This window comes from Scyliorhinus torazame, chromosome 2, assembly GCF_047496885.1.
Source record: "Scyliorhinus torazame isolate Kashiwa2021f chromosome 2, sScyTor2.1, whole genome shotgun sequence".
In the NCBI taxonomy this organism is placed as follows: domain Eukaryota; kingdom Metazoa; phylum Chordata; class Chondrichthyes; order Carcharhiniformes; family Scyliorhinidae; genus Scyliorhinus; species Scyliorhinus torazame.
The window spans coordinates 387,604,087-387,623,504 of NC_092708.1; the positions used below are offsets into that span (position 1 = coordinate 387,604,087).

Here is a 19,418-nt window from a genome sequence, read left to right on the forward strand (position 1 = left end):
AACTCACTCCTCAACCTGGTTTAATTCTTTTTGAGTTTGTTTTCTGACGCGGTTTAACGCAGTTACTTTTTGCATTGTGTTTGCGGCTTTGCGCTTTCCCACTGGAGCTCATACCTTCAGCCACCATCCGCAATCCCTGACATCAGTGCTGGAGGAGATGCCGTTCCAGACCCTCTTTAAAAGGCCTCAGCAAAGCAAGGCCTCAGCAAAGCACTGACGACAGCCCCCCAGTAAATCTTTCCCGGAGAATAATTCCTCTCTTTCATTCAATTGCAACAGTGACTCCTCACACACAATGCAGACTGAAGTTGCTGAAGCTGGAGAGGATAAAAGACTATCTCTTAATGGAAGAAGAATTCATCCGAAATCAGGAACAAATGAAACCACTTGAAGAAAAACAAGAGGTTTGTACTGGAAAAAGAAAGTGAACAAAAATGGAATCATCTAAATTTCAGACTAATGATCCACTCCAGCCCCTTCTCCAATACAATATCATTGAAGCCTGTAAACACAGGCCGTTTAGTGTAGTTAAGGTGTTCTCTTCTAAACTAATTCTGGATTTGAGGGCACAAATTCCAACTGGCAGATTCTGTCATAACGTTTAACGTATCCCTACACATCCCAAAAACACTGTTTTTGTAGGCAATAATTAACTTCAATTGGGCAGCACTTGCTGAACAATCCTGAGTGCGCTAATAACCAAGTTTAAAAATTAGTTGATTTTGTAATCTGGCTCCTTTAGACTTATTAAATGTGACATACATTCATGCGCAGGGACCCATCCATTTTAAGCAAACAAAAACAATATGTTCAGGCCTTGTGCATTTTTTGAATTACCTGAGGGCTTGGGCTCCCTGTTGCTTTCCCCACGGCAATGCCTTGGCCAATTAGAGTTGACTTGCTCACTCCTGTAGTGTAAATTGTGATTGTTTGAAATTTGGCATTCTTGCATTTGTCCTGATGAGTGCAAGATGTAAAGTTTCAACAATATTCAAATAATAAACCTGTTTTATTTAAAAATAAGGATGCAGTATGAGTCTGTTAACTTTGTTAATCAGAATTTCCATCCTTTGATTGGGAAAGCATTGCAGCTTTCTGAATTAGCACTCACAGAGTAGCTAATCTCTCACGTTACTGTTCCAGTGCCTTCCAGAATCAGTTGCACCATAGTCAATTCCACAATGAAGCTGACTGCACTCTTGACAGCAGTGTGCAATCACCCCAGCCCCAGAACGGCACTCCCCATTGCACCAGTGTGAGTTTTCCACAGTGAACACCCTGACAAACCCTCCACCAATTCCGCCAAGTATTAACTGTCCGTTCTGAAATGTGTTGCGAATGACCATGTTGGGTAATGTATTTTGTGCATGCTCCTAGCATTTGCCCACACTCTGCTATGCTAAACCTCACTGCTCTATAGTTGTTAGTACAGAGCTGATAAACTACAACAAGCATCTGCCACGGAGTCAATGTCCTCATATTGTCCAGAAGTTTTAATAACATTTCTTCTCTTGGTTTTCACCATCCTCCCACCACCCAATTCTTGGATTTCCTTCGCCACCTGCTATAGGATTCTTCATGGCCGACACAAGGGTTTGAATCCTAACCATTGCAGCAATTTCAGAGCACTTTACCCCGAAGGTGTCTGACACCTTCCAAACAACCATGAAGAGTTAGTTGAGTGTTGTAGGGAGGGCTGATTCGTAATGTAATTATGGTGCCTGAGCATCTGTTGCTGGGGAAGTTTCCAATTCCTGCCAGTACCCTTCCCCCACTATTAGCCCCACACTGGAACTCCTGATGCTGAAGAGGCGGACAGCACGGGACAAACAGGAGCTGAAATTCCAGCTGGCCATTCTGAACTGATCCGGTGTGATCGAACAAGGCCAGCTCCTTACTGCTGGCATGGAGCACCCTAACAGCACCGGCATGGAGCACCCTTAACACAACTGCAACAGTGGTGATTACCCATCGCATTCAATTCAATCATCCAGTTTTTAACGCTGGTGTCAGTGGGAGTAGATGTGAAGCTGTGGGTTTGTTGTAAAAACCTGACCGATGTTCAAATATCCTTCAGGGATCGACAGCTGAATCTTTACCTGGTCTGCCCTATATATGACACTGGACCCATACCATAAAATATGAAATAGAAGAACCAGTTAACCATGTCTAACTCAGCCTTGAATATATTCAATGACGCAGCCTCCACTGCTCACTGGGAGAGAGAATTCAAAGACTCCTGATCCTCTGAGAGAGAGAAAATTCCTTCTCATGGCTGCCTTAAATGAGCGAGTCCTTATTTTGAAACGATGCCCCTCGGTTCTAGATTGCCCCACGAGAGAAAGCATCCACTCCACAGCGACCCTGTCCAGCCCCTCACATTTTCTCTTGCTTCAGTGAGATTCACATCAGCGTGCTTCACTCCTCACCTCCCCTCTGAAGTGCCTCAGTGAGTCGCTCCTCTACCAAATCACTACCAGTGATTTAAGAAACGGCCCACCATCACCGACACAGGGCAAACCGGGAGGGGCAATAAATACTGGCCCTGCTCGCGATGCTGGCACTGTCAGAATGAATGAATGTAAAAACACCTCAAATCTCTCTTTGATCTACCAGGAGGAGCGATCTAAAGTGGATGACCTGAGGGGAACACCAATGTCCGTGGGCACATTAGAGGAAATCATAGATGACAACCACGCCATTGTCTCCACCTCTGTTGGCTCCGAGCATTACGTCAGTATCTTGTCGTTTGTGGATAAAGATCTGCTGGAGCCTGGCTGCTCCGTCCTTCTCAATCATAAGGTAAAGAGATGCATGTGTTGATCTTGACCCCTTTCACTTTAAGGCTGGAATTTCCTTGGTGTTTGTGCGGCTAATTTTAAAAATAAATTTAGAGTGCCCAATTCATTTTTTCCAATTAAGGGGCAATTTAGCGCGGCCAATCCATCTACCCTGCACATCTTCGGGTTGTGGGGGCGAAACCCACGCAGACACGGGGAGAATGTGCAAACTCCACACGGACGGTGACCCACAGCCGGGGATCGAACCTGGGACCTCGGCGCCGTGAGGCAGCAGGGCTAACCCATTGCGCCACCGTGCTGCCCCTGTGCGGCTAATTTAACGGTCAAAAGAAGGGGGTGGGAAGTAACAAAGATTGAAAGTGATCAGTTTGGCATCTGGTTTGAATTTGTTCCCTGTGATCGTTGGTTGTTTTTTATTGAGAAGCCACGGTAGAGGGCCAAAGCCCATATCTCAGGGTAGGCCCAAACCAGAGGAGAAAAGAAATGTCACAAGAACCGTGGCATGGTGGCATCCAGCTTGGAGGAAGAGGAGTAATAATAATAATCTTTATTAGTGTCCTAGGTAGGCTTACATTAACGCTGCAGTGAAGTTACTGTGGAAAGCAGTTTCACAAAGTTACTGCAAAAGGACTAGACAGCCAAAGTGGCTCCAGTACTGTATGAGAGATTGCGGATTCGAATATCGCCCGAGAGAGATGAGTTCAATTGGTGATTCTGGGGCTGGCACCATAGAACTGCAGGATTTTTATAAAACTCAGAACAGCTTAGTAGTTGTTCTTTGGGGAAAGGAACTTGCCACCTCTACCTGGTTTGGCCAGTGAGTGACTCTGAGCCCACGCTAGGTCGGTGCCCCGGGGCTACTTGACCTGGGCATTACGTGCAGGCTCATTAGTGTCAGACGCATGCTGAAGGTGAAACATCCAGTGCCTCAATTTAAATGGATTATTTGGAGCTGAGGAGGGAGGAGAGGAACTGTTTAGAGAGGCAGTGACCATAATAATACTGATGCCAGGGTGCTCTTTCTGAGTGTGTTCTTGTCAGACCTGGTTCTAGATAGTAATATGATGATCATGGAATAAAAGGGACAGTAGCAACGTGGGATACAAACTTGGCTGAATAACAGATATCTTTCAGGCTGGAGGAAGGTTTGTAGTGTGTGTTCCCTCGGATTCAGCATTGGGACCCATGCTTTTCTTGATATATATTAGTGATCTAAATCTTGGTGTGCAGGGGACAGTTTCTAAGTTTGCAGATGACACAATACGTGGGACTATTGTAAACTGTGAAGAGGGCAGCGTAGAACTTCAAAACGTTAGTGGAGTGGGCAGATAGGTGGCAGATGAAGTTCAAGGCGGAGAAGTGTGATGTGATGCATTTTGGTAGGAAGAACATGGAGAGACAATATAAAATAAGGGGCAAAATTCTCAAAGGGTTGCAGGAGCCAAGGGGCCTGGGTGTATATTTACATTGATCAATGAAGGTGGCAGAACAGATGGAGGGAGCAGTTAATAATAGTATCATGGGCTTTATCAATAGGGACACAGAGTACCAGAGCAAGGAGGCAATGTTGAACTTCTACAATGATGTGGAGATGCCGGCGTTGGACTGGGGTGAGCACAGTAAGAAGTCTTACAACACCAGGTTAAAGTCCAACAGGTTTGTTTCGAATCATTCACCTGAGGAAGGAGCAATGCTCCGAAAGCTAGTGAGTCAAAACAAACCTGTTGGACTTTAACCTGGTGTTGTAAGACTTCTGACTGAACTTATACAAGACACTAGTTAGACCTCAGCTGGAATGTGGTGTACAGTTCTGGGCACCACACTGTAGGAAGGACGTGAACGCATTGGAGAGAGCGCAGAAGAGGTTCACAAGAATGGTTCCGAGGATGAGAAACTTCAATTATGAGGATAGATTGGAGAGGTTGGGCCAGTTTTCCTCGGAGAGAAGAAGGCTAAGAGGAAATTTGATAGAGATGTTCAAGAAGGGGGTGAACAGTGTAGGTAGGGAGAAACTGGTCCTGCTCGTGAGAGGATCAAGAGCGAGAGGGCACAGGTTTAAAGTGATTTGCAAAAGTAGCAAATGTAATGTGGTTTGGGGTCTGGAATGCACGGCCTGGAAGTGTGGTGGAGGCAGGTTCAATCGAGGCATTCCAGAGGGTATTAGCTAATTGCTTGAATAGAAACAATGCAGAGATATGGGGAAAAGGCAGGAGAATGACACAATGGTGCTCGTTTGGGGGGCCGGTTCAGACACGGTGGGCCAAATGACTGCCTTCCGTCGTGATTTCATTAATGTTTTTGCTGTGATTTGCATTAAATTGTTTTTATTTGACCTAATTAGAGTTGCTCATTGATGTTTGTGCACAATTTTAATGCCTCCATGCACACTCCCCACACCAAACCAAGTTCAGGCTGTGTCAGAGCCTGGTATTCCTGAAACATTCCTGCAAGCATAAAATGTCAGGTTTTCTTTGTCCTTTACCTCAGGTCCACGCCGTGATTGGGGTGCTGACAGATGACACGGATCCACTAGTGACTGTTATGAAAGTGGAGAAGGCCCCACAGGAGACGTACGCTGACATCGGCGGGTTAGACAATCAGATCCAGGAAATCAAGGCGAGGGCTGTTTTTGTTTCTCTTTTTAATAAAATCAAATACAATATTCAGTGCTCCCCCCAAATTGAGTGTGTTCCAGTTCGGAAATAAAAACCCCAACGATTCATGCTGCTGGTTGGGCAACTGCTACTTTTAGGTGGTAACGGGAAGTCTCGGGAGCCTGATAATGTGTTCAATATGGAAGGGGAGCAATCGCATCTCCCAATGGCGTCGCCTATAGCGGGTTGAAAACTACACTTTTATAATAATGAGGTTATCGAGAATGTATACAAGCAGTAAATATGAACAGTTTTGGGGAACTAGGTATTCTGTGCCAGACATTTAATATAATACTGATCAATCTCCCATGCTGCACATGGGAAGTGCAGACCAAGTGTAGTTTTCAGATGAAGTACGGTTGATCCATTTCCTATTTTAAGCCATTCCCTATTTTGAAGTCGTATATTCTGTCCTTAATTTTATACAGTAATCTGCATTTTGTAATGTTATCGACTCAAGTAATATTGACAATTTGCAAAGTAGGCTTGATTAGAGTTACTTGGTGGTGCAGGCTGAGGAGTTGAGAAATGTTACAGTGCCACCACTGGCAATGAGATGTAATTACAGCGTGACTAGTTTACATAGGAAATTTCCATTATAAATATAACATTAGGAATTTCTAGCCAAGCAAAAGTGTGTGAACTGCAAGTGAAGATTTGTAGAGGAGGTGCATTAGGCGTAAGATCTTAATATGGGTATAACCAAAAATGTGTGTTGTGTATGATTTGATCAGTTTATTGAGAAGATCATAAGAAATAAGTGCAGGAATAGGCCCTTGAGCCTGCTCAATCTGATTTGGCCGTAACTCCACTTTCCTGTCTGTCCTCCAGAACCCATCACTCTTGTGTTGATCAAAAATCTGTCTAATTCAGCCTTGAATATATGCAATGACCCAGCCTCCAATGCTCACTGGGGGAGAGAATTACAAATATTAATAACCCTCCTGAGAGAAGAAATTCTTCCTCATCTCATTCTTAAATGAGAGACCCCTTGTGTTGAAACTGTGCCCTTTAATTCTACATTCCCCCACAAAGGGAATCTCAGCATCTATCCTAACAAACCCCTTCAGAATCGTATATAATCATCTTTTATTATTGTCAGATATAGGCTTACATTAACACTTCAATGAAGTTACTGTGAAAATCCCATAGTCGCCACATTCCAGCGCCTGTTCGGGTACACAGAGGGAGAGTTCAGAATGTCCAATTCACCTAACAAGCACGTCTTTCAGGACTTGTGGGAGGAAACCGGAGCACCCGGAGGAAACCCACGCAGACACAGGGAGAAGTGCAGACTACACACAGACAGTGATCCAAGCCGGGAATCGAACCTGGGACCCTGGTGCTGCAAAGCAACAGTGATAACCACTGTGCTACCGTGCCGCCCCTTTCAATGGGTACATGCCAGCTTTTCCTCATAAGACAACCCCTTCATTCCTAGTGAATCGTCTCTGAGCTACTATAATTCAGTATGTCCCTCCTTAAGTAAGGTAACCAAACAGCACAGAGTACGCTGTGTGGCTCACCAATGCCCAGCCATCCCTGCTTTAATACTCCATCCCCTTTACAATAAAGGCCAATATTCCGTTTGCCTGCTTAATTACTTGCTGTACCTGCATTTTTTTTAAAAATTATTATTTTTGTAGGAATCTGTAGAACTTCCACTCACCCATCCTGAATATTATGAAGAAATGGGAATTAAGCCTCCTAAAGGAGTTATTCTGTATGGAGCACCTGGCACAGGTAAACTGTATCTTTAAATTGTCGGTGTTAATTTATTCTTAATTTTTAAAATTCCATTCTATCTATTCGGTAATATCAGGATAAAAGTTGCTGCTGATATAATGATGTTATTAGTGTTTCTGCTGCTGTCAAAGTGACCCAGTTAAGGGATTATAATATATTTTGATGGAGTTGCTGGCTCCAGTGCTGGGATTGTCCTAGCCACTTCAAACTGTGTTTCAACCTTGACTTTATGCTCAATATTAAACTGTAAGGTATTGCGGACAAGGTGCATTTATTTCAGGAGCTCAACGTCTATCCAGGCCCAAAGAGTTAGCGAGAGGAGTCTTGTCCAAACACCATGAAAACCCCTGAGAGTGGATGCTGCACAGTGATATCACCTTGCCCTGAAAACCTTCCAAAGTTCCTTCCTTTGTGAATTAGGAGTGTGATTCTGTAACTGAGTGGGAGAGTTTTCCTCTCAGCAACAACCTTGGGCTTGCTTGGTGTCTCATCTGACAGATGTATCGCTCTCCCTCTGTGCCAGACTAGAGATTGTGCTCAAATCTCTGGAGCGGGTGTTGAACCCACGACCTTCTGAGTGAGGCGAGAATGCAGCCAGCCAAGTGGAAGCTGTTCACACGCACGGATAGTTGTTCAAATGTGAATTTGCATCTCATGTCATAGTCACAGAGCCTATAGGGCAGCGAAGAAGACCCCAGGGTCATGCCAGTTCTCTGAATCAGCCCCAGGAGGTAAAGTTAATTCATTCAGTCCATTAAATGTTTCTATTTACTCTCGGTAGAATCACACTGCTTGAAACTGGCCACTACTGAATGGCTGTACCAAATTCTATAGATGGCCCCACTTGTTGACCTGTGCCTTTTGTTTATTAATGATCAGGTAAGACACTGTTAGCGAAAGCTGTAGCGAACCAGACCTCGGCCACCTTCCTGCGGGTGGTTGGCTCGGAGCTCATCCAGAAGTACCTGGGCGATGGGCCGAAACTTGTCCGTGAGCTGTTCCGCGTTGCAGAAGAGCATGCCCCCTCCATCGTGTTCATTGATGAAATCGATGCAATCGGCACCAAGAGGTAAGCTGGATTTGAGCCCAGTTACAATCTGGTGTATGGGTTGAAGGCTGTCTCTTGGAGTTCAGCATTCATTTTATATTCCAGTCACAGTGGATATTAGCTTGTGCTGTTAATAAAGAGAAACTTGTACTTGTGGAGCACTTTTCGCATCCTTCGGACACCCCAAAGCATGGACGTTTGAAGCATTGTTACTGTTGCAATGTAGGAAAACATGGCAGCCCATATACGCACAGCAAGATCCCACAGACAGATGTGCGGTAATGGGCAGATACTCTGTTTTTGTGACTTTGGTTGAGGGTTAAAATATTGGCTGGGGACACCCTTCCTCTTTTTTGAAATAGTGATGGGGAATCACACTTTTTGAAATAGTGACGAGGTCCACCTCAGAGGACAGGAAGAGCTTGTTTAATGTTAAAGCAAACACTGCGGGTGGTGTAAATCTGAAATGAAAACTGAAAATATTGGAAACATTTGGCAGGTCTGGCAGCATCTGTGGAGGGATACAAACCGAGTTAACGTTTTGAGTCTGTATGACTTCCTCCAGAGCCTGGGCCTGTTTAACGTCTGAAAGATGTATCACTCTGTTGGAGCCAGACGAGGGTTTGTGCTCCAGTCTCTCTTGAGTGGGGCTTGAACCCACATTATTCTGACTGAGACGAGAGTGATGACAACCAAGCCAAACCTGTTTGCATGAACCCCCGCTCATCGTTGTTCATATGTGAACAATTGTACATGTTGGCAGGCGGCTCATGGTGCAATGGCAAGCTGGATTTAGCTGCATAAGTGAGAGGACCTATTAACCATTGGTTACAGATGACTCATTGTCACCAGAGTTGCCAGATGAAAAAAGAGCCGGATCCACCTACTTCACCTTCTACCATCCTGGTAGTCAGACAGCACAAGGATAGTCAGAGCTCCAAAGTCTCCTGTCCCTTGCAAGAACTAACATGTCACGCCCTTGGTACTCTCTCTCTTGGTCAGTTCTTCACAGATTAAGTCTTGAACTCAGGACATAGAAAATAGAAGCAGGAGGAGGCGATTCAGCCCTTCGAGCCTGCTCCACCAATCATTATGCTCATAGAACGATACAGCGCAGTACAGGCCCTTCGGTCCACGATGTTGCACCGAAACAAAAGCCATCTAACCTACACTATGCCATTATCATCCATATGCTTATCCAATAAACTTTTAAATGCCCTCAATGTTGGCGCGTTCACTACTGTAGCAGGTAGGGCATTCCACGGCCTCACCACTCTTTGCGTAAAGAACCTACCTCTGACCTCTGTCCTATATCTATTACCCCTCAGTTTAAAGCTATGTCCCCTCGTGCTAGCCATTTCCATCCGCGGGAGAAGGCTCTCACTGTCCACCCTATCTAACCCCCTGATCATTTTGTATGCCTCTATTAAGTCTCCTCTTAACCTTCATCTCTCTAACGAAAACAACCTCAAGTCCATCAGCCTTTCCTCATAAGATTTTCCCTCCATACCAGGCAACATCCTGGTAAATCTCCACTGCACACGCTCCAAAGCTTCCACGTCCTTCCTAAAATGCGGTGACCAGAACTGTACACAATACTCCAAATGCGGCCGTACCAGAGTTTTGTACAGCTGCAACATGACCTCATGACTCCAGAACTCAATCCCTCTACCAATAAAGGCCAACACTCCATAGGCCTTCTTCACAACCCTATCAACCTAGGTGGCAACTTTCAGGGATCTATGTACATGGACACCTAGATCCCTCTGCTCATCCACACTTCCAAGAACTTTACCATTGGCCAAATATTCTGCATTCCTGTTATTCCTTCCAAAGTGAATCACCTCACACTTCTCTACATTAAACTCCATTTGCCACCTCTCAGCCCTGCTCTGCAGCTTATCTATGTCCCTCTGTAACCTGCTACATCCTTCCTCACTGTCGACAACACCACCGACTTTAGTGTCGTCTGCAAATTTACTCGCCCACCATTCTGTGCCCTCCTCTAGGTCATTGATAAAAATGACAAACAGCAACGGCCCCAGAACAGATCCTTGTGGTACGCCACGTGTAACTGAACTCCATTCTGAACATTTCCCATCAACCACCACCCTCTGTCTTCTTTCAGCTAGCCAATTTCTGATCCACATCTCGAAATCACCCTCAATCCCCAGCCTCCGTATTTTCTGCAATAGCCTACCGTGGGGAACCTTATCAAACGCTTTACTGAAATCCATATACACCACATCAACTGCTCTACCCTCGTCTACCTGTTCAGTCACCTTCTCAAAGAACTCGATAAGGTTTGTGAGGCATGACCTACCCTTCACAAAGCCATGCTGACTATCCCTGATCATATTATTCCTATCTAGATGATCATGGTTGATCATCAAGTTCAATACCCTGATCCCGCCTTCTCCCCTCCAATATCCCTTGATTCCTTTAGCCCCAGGAGCTATATCTAATTTCTTCTTGAAATTACACCATGTTTTGGCCTCAACTACTTTCTGTGGTAGCGAATTCCACAGATTCACCGCTCTCTAGGTGAAGAAATTTCTCCTCGCCTCAGTCCTAAAGGGTTTATCCCTGATCCTCAAACTATGACCCCTAGTTCTGGACCCCCCCACCATCGGAAACATTCTTTCTGAATCTACCCTGTCTATTCCTGTTAGAATTTTAAAAGTTTAAAGTTTATGAGATCCCCTCTCACTCTTCTAAACTCCGATGAATACAATCCTTTTTTAAAAGAAATTTAGAGTACCCAATTCATTTTTTCCAATTAAGGGACAATTTAGCGTGGCCAATCCACCTGCCCTGCGCATCTTTTTGGGTTGTGGGAGTGAGACCCACGCAGACACGGGGGGAATGTGCAAACTCCACGCGGACAGTGACCCGGGGCCAGGATCGAAACTGTGTCCTCGGCGCCGTGAGGCAGCAGTGCTAACCACTGCACCGCCATGCTGGCCCCAATGAATATAATCCTAACCGATTTAGTCTCTCTTCATATGACAGTCCCGCCATCCAAGGATTCGGCCTGTTAAGACCACCTTAGTCCAAAAAGCTGAGTGCGACAATTCCATTGAGGCGTCCCTGTTACTCTCGGGCTGCCGATGTTTGGTGAGGATTCTCTGATGGTGCTGTAGATGCTCTGATTGTTGAACGGCATTCCATTCCCAGGTACGACTCCAATTCCGGTGGAGAACGGGAAATCCAACGTACGATGTTGGAGCTTCTTAACCAGCTGGACGGGTTTGATTCTCGGGGAGATGTGAAAGTTATCATGGCCACAAACAGGATAGAAACACTCGACCCAGCTCTGATCAGGCCAGGTGAGTCTACCGCCGGTCAGTAAATAGAAGTTGCTGTTTAATCAGTGAGACTGTGCAACTGAAATGCAACTAGATTTGGGATAATTTTTAAACTCCAAACACTGGATATTTGAGATGGGAAAGGAATATGAGAAATCAGGAGTGAAAAGCACAATTTCAGTAGAGATTCCTTGGTAACGTGCTCTTTATTTCTTTCAGTACCTCACCGGCCTTTAGTTTAATTCTGATGTTTTCTGATTGCAAAGACCTGGTTACTTAACCAAATGTTGCCACTGAACCACCCTTAAAAGGAGCGAGAGTCAGCCCAGGCAAATTATGCTGCTGACTGCATCTGACTCTTAAGAGGACACCAGAGTTTAACCCCCTGCGTGTTTACATGCAGCTGCATTTTGCTGTTGTTTACTGGTCAGTGAAGTGTCACACAAACCATGATTCCAGGTTCGATTCCCACTTGGGTCACTGTCTGCACGTTCTCCCCGTGTCTGCGCGGGTTTCCTCCGGGTGCTCCGGTTTCCGCCCACGAGTCCCGAAAGACGTGCTGTTAGGTAATTTGGACATTCTGAATTCTCAATCAATGTACCCGAACAGGTGCCGGAATGTGGCGACTAGGGAATTTGCACAGTAACTTCATTGCAGTGTTAATTATTATTATTATACACAGAAGTTTTGAATCCTGTACCGGGCTTTTGACACGCTGACTGCATCGCTGGGGGAGTGCTGCATTGTCAACGTTGCAATCTTCCAGTCAGACATTGAATCAATCTGCTGTTCAGCTTATCATTAACAGTGAAGCCCAGAGTTTCCCTTAACCAGTGCCATCGACAAGTACACTGAATGTCTGCTGCAGCTTTAAAATTAATTAACAGCGTGTTGGTGACGCTGAGAAATTCAGTATTTATCGTCTAGTCTCAATTGCCCTTGAGAAGGTGGTGCAGTCCTGGTGAAGAAGGTGCCCCGACAGTGATTTATAGTCATCATATATTTAAGTTGCTGGTCTTGACAATTTAGGAGTCAGCCACATTGATGTGGGCCTGGAGCCACGCTAGGCCCACACCGGGTAAGGATGGGAAACTTCCTTCCCGAAAGAGCCAGATTTATTTATTTAGAATTTGGAGCACCTAATTCACCTTTTCCAATTAAGGGGCAATTTAGCGTGGCCAATCCACCTAGCCTGCACATCTTTGGGTTGTGGGGGTGAACCCCACGCAAACACGGGGAGAATATGCAAACTCAACACGGCAGTGACCCAGAGCCGGGTCGAACTGGGACCTCAGCGCTGTGAGGCAGCAGTGCTAACCCACTGCATCACCGTGCTGCCCCCAGATTTATTTTTAATGACTATTCAGTAATTTCATGTGGGCAGTACGGTGGCACAGTGGTTAGCACTGCTGCCTCACAGAGCCAGGGACCTGAGTTAACACTGCTGCCTCACCGCTCCAGGAACCGGGGTTAACACTGCTGCGTCACAGTGCCAGAGACCCGAGTTAACACTGCTGCCTCAACGCCAGAGACCTGGGTTAACACTGCTGCCTCACAGCGCCCGGGACCCGGGTTAACACTGCTGCCTCACAACGCCATGGACCCGGGTTAACACTGCTGTCTCACAGCGCCAGAGACCCGGGTTAACACTGCAGTCTCACAGCGCCAGGGACCCGGGTTAATACTGCTGCCTCACAGCGCATGGGACCCGGGTTAGCACTGCTGCCTCACAGCACCAGAGAACCGGGTTAACACTGCTGCCTCACAGCGCCAGGGACCCGGGTTAACACTGCCGTCTCACGGCGCCCGAGAACCGGTTCGATTCCCGCCTTTGCTGACTGTGTGGAGTTTGCACGTTTTCCCTGTTTCAGCATGGGTTTCCTCCGGGTGCCCTGGTTTCCTCCCACAGTCGATGTGCAGGTTAGGTGGGGTTGCGGGGGAGTGGGCCTAGATAGGGTGCAAAAGTTTGGTGCAGATTCAATGGACTGAATGGCTTCCTTCTGCACTGTAGGGATTCTATGGTCACCATTACTGATAACTTTAGTAAATTAGCTGAATTTAAAATTCCCCCAGCTGCCATGGTGAGATTTGAATTTGTGGCACCCGATCATTAATCCAGGTTTCTGAATTACCCATCCAGTGACTTAACCATTATGGTGCCATGCCCCCCCTCTGCCTCGGTAACATCTCTGCACACCAAAACTAAATTGTGTGGAGCACGTAGAGGCATTTAACACTGTGATAAGACGCTGTACTGCAAGTCTTTTTTTCTGATTTTGATTTTCTGTTATTCCAGGGAGGATTGATCGTAAAATTGAATTTCCTCTCCCAGATGAAAAAACCAAGAGACGTATCTTCCAGATCCACACAAGCAGAATGACGGTAGCACAGGATGTGAGCCTGGATGAACTGATCCTGGCTAAAGATGATCTATCTGGGGCAGACATTAAGGCGAGTGGGGTAGTTTTCTTTCTCCCGATGTGTTTCTCCTCCGCTCTGGATTAATTTCTGGAATGGGAGGATTATCCTATGTGGAAGGATTGGGTAGAATGTGCCGTATTCTCTGGAGTTTGGCAGATTGAGAGGTGATCTCATTAATCTGTACAATATTCTGAGGAGAGTTTGAGAAGATTGATGCTGAGAGGCTGGATAGTCTCGATCTATCATCGCTGGATAAGGGGTCGTCGCTCTATAGGATGGAGAAGAGGAGAAATTTCTTCCCTCACGTTAGGTGACAGCAACATGAATCTTTGGAATCCTCTATCCCAGACAGCTGTGGATGGTCAGCTGATGAGTATATTTAAGACCGCGATTGATAAACTTTTGGACATGTATGGGAATCCGTGGATATAATAATCGCTTATTGTCACAAGTAGGCTTTGATGAAGTTACTGTGCAAAGCCCCTAGTCGCCACATTCCGGCATCTGTTCGGGGACGCCGGTACGGGAATTGAACCCACGCTGCTGGCATTGTTCTGTATTACAAGCCAGCTGTTTAGCCCACTGTGCTAAACCGGCCCCTAATGGGGACCAAATGGGAAAGTTGAATGGTTGCTGTTCAACCGTCACCTTAACGGTTAAGGGGGGGGGCATACCGCCAACTCCTACCCTTATTCCGATGTTCTTATACAGGGATCTGTCACTCTTGCTGTGCACGGTTTCCAAGGAGCTGACTGACCCACTCTCTGGTACTTCTCCCAATCTGGGCAGGCTCAAATCAAATTGTCAAACATGTCCTTCCCAGCAGAGGTCAGCAGCGAGCAATAGGGTGTGGGAAGCCTGAGCTGCTTTACATCCCGGGGTGTCAGTGTAGATTCTGTTTGCGGCATTCTCGTCTCTGAAGCAGAAGATCAAAGCCCCGCTCCCAAGAGCGAGCAGCTGGTCTAGGTTGGCATTCAGAAGTGCTGCATGTGGAGGTGCCGATTGGACGAGATGTTAAACCAAGATCCCTTTTGTCTGTCCGGGATGTTAAAAATCCCATTGCACTATTGAAGAATGTCAGGAGAAATCCCAATTCTCCTGGACAGCATTCCTTCCTCAGCCAACTCCACCAAGCACAGAACTATTGCTCAGGCATCTTATTGCTGCTTGTGTGATCTTGCTGTGTGCATTTGCCTGTCTAGCAAATTACTGCACCTTCAGCACTTTGCAACATTTACAAGCAACCTCATGAGTTCCAGATTTACAAGTTTCTCATTAAATGCATCTAGTTTGGCTACTAATTGTTATTAGAGATTGGTCAGCAAGTTCTCTCTGTTAATGAGTTATTAGTATTGGAAATTATATACTTAACGGACAAGTAATAATGAAACGTTGAGATTGAATGGATCCTTTTAATCCTGTTGCAGGCAATCTGCACGGAAGCTGGTTTGATGGCCTTGCGAGAGAGAAGGATGAAGGTTACCAACGAAGATTTCAAGAAATCAAAAGAAAATGTCTTGTACAAGAAACAAGAGGGGACACCTGAAGGATTGTACCTTTAACTCGCATACTTCCTGACTTCCTTCTGCAGAAATTCTTTGAGGCTTTCCAGGTTTAGGAGCTTTGAGGCTGGAGATTTCATGTAATTTTTTTCCCCCCCCCCATGTAGTTTGTATAGCCCACTGGAATAGAGGAGAGCTTAAAACCTGTAAGTCATATCTTAATAAAGTATTACCGGTATGTGTTTTGAAATGACCTATGGTGGTTCTTGTTGGCTTCTACAGGGCTGGCGTTTTGAAAAGATTGTCTGCAGCACGGCAGCACAGGGCAGCACGGTAGCACAAGTGGATAGCACTGTGGCTTCACAGCGCCAGGGTCCCAGGTTCCATTCCCCGCTGGGTCACTGTCTGTGCGGAGTCTGCACGTTATCCCCGTGTCTGCGTGGGTTTCCTCCGGGTGCTCCAGTTTCCTCCCATAGTCCAAAGACGTGCGGGTTAGGTGGATTGGCCATGATAAATTGCCCTTGGTGACCAAAAAGGTTAGGAGGGGTTATTGGGTTACGGGGATAGGGTGGAAGTGAGGGCTTAAGTGGGTCGATGCAGACTCGATGGGCCGAATGGCCTCCGTCTGCACTGTATGTTCTATGTTTAAAATGGGAGACTCTTCAAATCCCTTTCTCCTGGTAGCAACCCGTCCTTTCAACTCTACTCTGGGTGTAAATCTAGCCCAGGCTGGTGCTGTGAGCATCTCTGCTCTGTCAGCTATATGACCTGTGCAGTGTTATAAGGATTAGATTCAGATTTATTGCCACGTGTACCGAGGTACAGTGAAAAGTATTGTTCTGCGTACAGTCCAGGCTGATCATTCCATACGTGAAAACCATAGGACATATGATAAATACACAATGTAAATACATAGACATTGGATGAAACATATGGAATATAGTGCTACAACAGTAGAGGAGATGTGTGGAGATATCAGTTCAATCTATATAAGTCTAGTAACAGCAGGGAATAAGCTGTTTTTGAATCTGATGGTCCATGTTCTCGGATTTCTGTATCTTCTGCCCAATGGAAGAGAGAATACCCCGGGTGGGAGGGCTCTTTGATTATGCTGCCCGCTTTCCCAAGGCAGTGGAAGGTGTAGACGGAGTCAGTGGATGGGAGGCGGATTCGAGTGATAGACTGGGCTGTGTTCACGACTCTCTGTAGTTTCTCAGCCCAGCTCCCACCACATGCAGGACCACAACACAATCAACCTTTAAATTGGTATAAGAATTCCGAACACGGTCTTATCATTTTCCTGTCATCCAAGACGGTCAGAATACAAAGTTTGAAGGGGAAAAAAAATCTTGTCCATAAATTAGAGGTGTTGTTGCTGTGGCAAAGACTTGGATGAAAGAATCTGTGTCCTTTAATGGATACCGGGCCATCAAAAATGCTATGCATTTATGGACAGGACCATTTGCTCAAATCATCCGTGCTTCTTTTAAATAGCTTTCCATCACTTGCGCAGCATATTCCTTGACGTCCTCCGTCCTATCCTGTTTAAAAATGGAGAGGGATAACTCCCGCAACTATGCAGCAGTCAGCAGTGTCGTTGGTGCGGAAACTTCGAGGCAATAATCAGAAACAAATATAAATGTTGCTTGGAAGATTATGGGTTAATAAATGACAGCCAGCAAGGATTTGTTATAAAAATTAAAAAATGCTGGAAATGCGCAGCCGTTCTGGCAGTATCTGTGGAGAGAAACGAGAGTTAATGTTTCAGGTCGACCTTTCACCAGGGGATTTGTTATCTATAAATTGTGTTTAAGTAAATTTGATTGAGTTTGTTGATGAGGTGAGTATGGCTTTTCAAAATGAGTTTGAAGGGCTGTGTAACAGGTTTGTTCGCAAGGTTGAAACTTCTGAGCTTAAAGGGGCAGTGGAGGCTTGGGGACTAAACTGACTGAGAGAAAGAAAGTCATGTCGATCTGTTGCTTTGTACAGTAAAGGCTCACCGCTTGGCTTGTAGAACCACCACTGTTTTTGATATTTATTTAGTATATTTTATTCCAAACACAATCAATAATTCAAACAATCGATATAAAGAATATGACCAAGTTACAGTTTATCATTTTCCCCTTTGTCTCCCCTTAATTAACGCCCCTCCCCGGCTACACCCCTCCCCACCCGCTGCCGACAAACAGATCCTTATAAATAGAGAGACAGGAAGAGCCTCCATCTTGTATAAAATCCTCCTGACCCTCCAAGAGTGAAGGTAATCTTGTCCAATTGTAAGAACTCCGCCATATCCCCCAACCACGGCAACACCTTCGGCGGCGCCCCGATCTCCGTCCCAGTAAGTTTTGCCGTCGGCAATCAGAGGGGCGAAGGCCATAACACCGGCTCCCTTCCCCTCTAGTAGCTCCGAAACACCGAAGATCGTCACTGATTGGCACTGATCCTCGCCCCAACAATCTCTTGACAGTGTCTCGAAAATCAATGCCCACAATCCCCTCCGCTTTGGGCAAGACCAAAACTTATGAACATGACTCGCAGGCCCCCTTGCACACCTCTCGCAACTGTCCTCAAACTCGGGGGGGGGGGGGGGGGGGGACGAGCCACTCGTACGAGCCCGAGTCATACAAACCCAAACCACCCCAGGATCTCAAACAGGTACCTCCGTTCTACCTGGTCAAAAGCCTTCTCCGTGTCCATTGATATAACATCCGGCGCTTTGCCCCTAGACGGAGTCATTACCACATTCAGCAGTCTCCTGATGTTGCTCAGTAACTACTGCCACCCCTTAACAAAACGTGTCTGATCCTCAGAGACCACCTCTGGCACACACACCCCTCCAGCCGCCTCGCTGGGTCCTTAGTTTTTGATATATATTAATGACCTGAACTTGGCTATGCAGGCCTTAATTTCGGAACCTGGGAGACGATGTAGAGGAGATTTACTCGAAAGGTACCTAGAGCTCAGCACTTCAGTTTATACGGAAAGAATGCAGGAGCCTTACATCGAGAAAGTTAAGGAGAGATTTATTGAGCTGTTCGAAGATCAGCTAACATTTTTGATAGAATATAAAGGAGAATGTGTTCCCAAAGGCAGGAGGATGGATAACCACACAGGGACAGATTTTAAAAGATTTGTGGCTAAAGTACCAGAGGCATAGTTTTTACACAGCCGTCACTGCACTGGTGAAAGGGTGATGGAAATAGAGTCAATAATAACTCTCCACAAAGGAAATCCGATTAAAATGCTTGAGACCGAATCATTTGCAGGAATATGGAGAAGGAGCAGGGTGGGGATAAGATTAATTGGACAACAAAAAGCTAGCACAGGGGCAATGGGCAGAATGACCTGTGCTACATGATCCTGATAATGGACACAGAAAAGTGATGACTTTTCAAACAAGCTATCAGACTGAAACTACTGGCTTCAAAATAGAATGTTTACAACCCATTGCTGAAATTACCCACTAAACTGGCTCAGAAATTCTGAAGGACCTTCCTTCGTTAAACCATTAACTGCAAAAATCACACATTTTGAAGCTGAAGCCATTATTTTCTTGCCTCTTGATCCTCCGTGAACGTTATTTAATTGTTACTGTAGCTGCTTTTAGCACAAGCTTGCCACCAGGCAGTGGATTATCCATGCAACTGAGCCAAAGGCAGGCACTAATTCAAATCTGTTAATCTTTCACAGCATTTTCACATTGCTAACATTTCATTCAGGTGATGTTAACCCACGCAACAGCAACAGTAAGGAGCTCCACAGAGGTGAGGAGATACAAGAAGGGAGGCAGGTGGTTTATATTCATTCGTGGGATGTGGGAGCTAGGTCAGTACTTATTGCCCATCCCTAATTGCCCTTGAGAAGGTGGTGTGAGCTGCTGCGTTGAACTGCTGCAGTCCCTGCGGTGACAGATGGAATACCAGAGTCGCTGACTG

At 45.8% G+C, this 19,418-nt stretch overlaps 2 protein-coding genes across 7 annotated transcripts in view; one reads left to right on the forward strand and one right to left on the reverse strand.

Moving 5' to 3' along the window:
* The window catches only part of LOC140405472 (26S proteasome regulatory subunit 4), a 30,957-nt gene extending 15,224 nt beyond the window's left edge, over positions 1 to 15,733 (forward strand). Inside the window, exons 4-11 of the mRNA XM_072493948.1 lie at positions 280 to 404; positions 2,617 to 2,802; positions 5,289 to 5,417; positions 7,102 to 7,198; positions 8,081 to 8,270; positions 11,427 to 11,578; positions 13,854 to 14,008; positions 15,406 to 15,733. Of these exons, the coding sequence (XP_072350049.1) occupies positions 280 to 404; positions 2,617 to 2,802; positions 5,289 to 5,417; positions 7,102 to 7,198; positions 8,081 to 8,270; positions 11,427 to 11,578; positions 13,854 to 14,008; positions 15,406 to 15,540 (1,169 nt within the window). The 3' untranslated portion in view covers positions 15,541 to 15,733. The remainder of the gene's footprint in view (positions 1 to 279; positions 405 to 2,616; positions 2,803 to 5,288; positions 5,418 to 7,101; positions 7,199 to 8,080; positions 8,271 to 11,426; positions 11,579 to 13,853; positions 14,009 to 15,405) is intronic.
* A 525-nt stretch (positions 15,734 to 16,258) lies between these two features.
* Positions 16,259 to 19,418, reverse strand: part of LOC140405479 (epithelial cell adhesion molecule-like) — a 261,892-nt gene continuing 258,732 nt past the window's right edge. For all 6 annotated transcript variants that reach the window (XR_011938624.1, XR_011938625.1, XM_072493990.1 and 3 more), the window contains one exon: positions 16,259 to 17,217. Coding sequence is in view for 1 of the 6 variants with exons in the window: in XM_072493980.1 (XP_072350081.1) it covers positions 17,179 to 17,217 (39 nt within the window). In the remaining 5 variants the exon portion in view is untranslated. The remainder of the gene's footprint in view (positions 17,218 to 19,418) is intronic.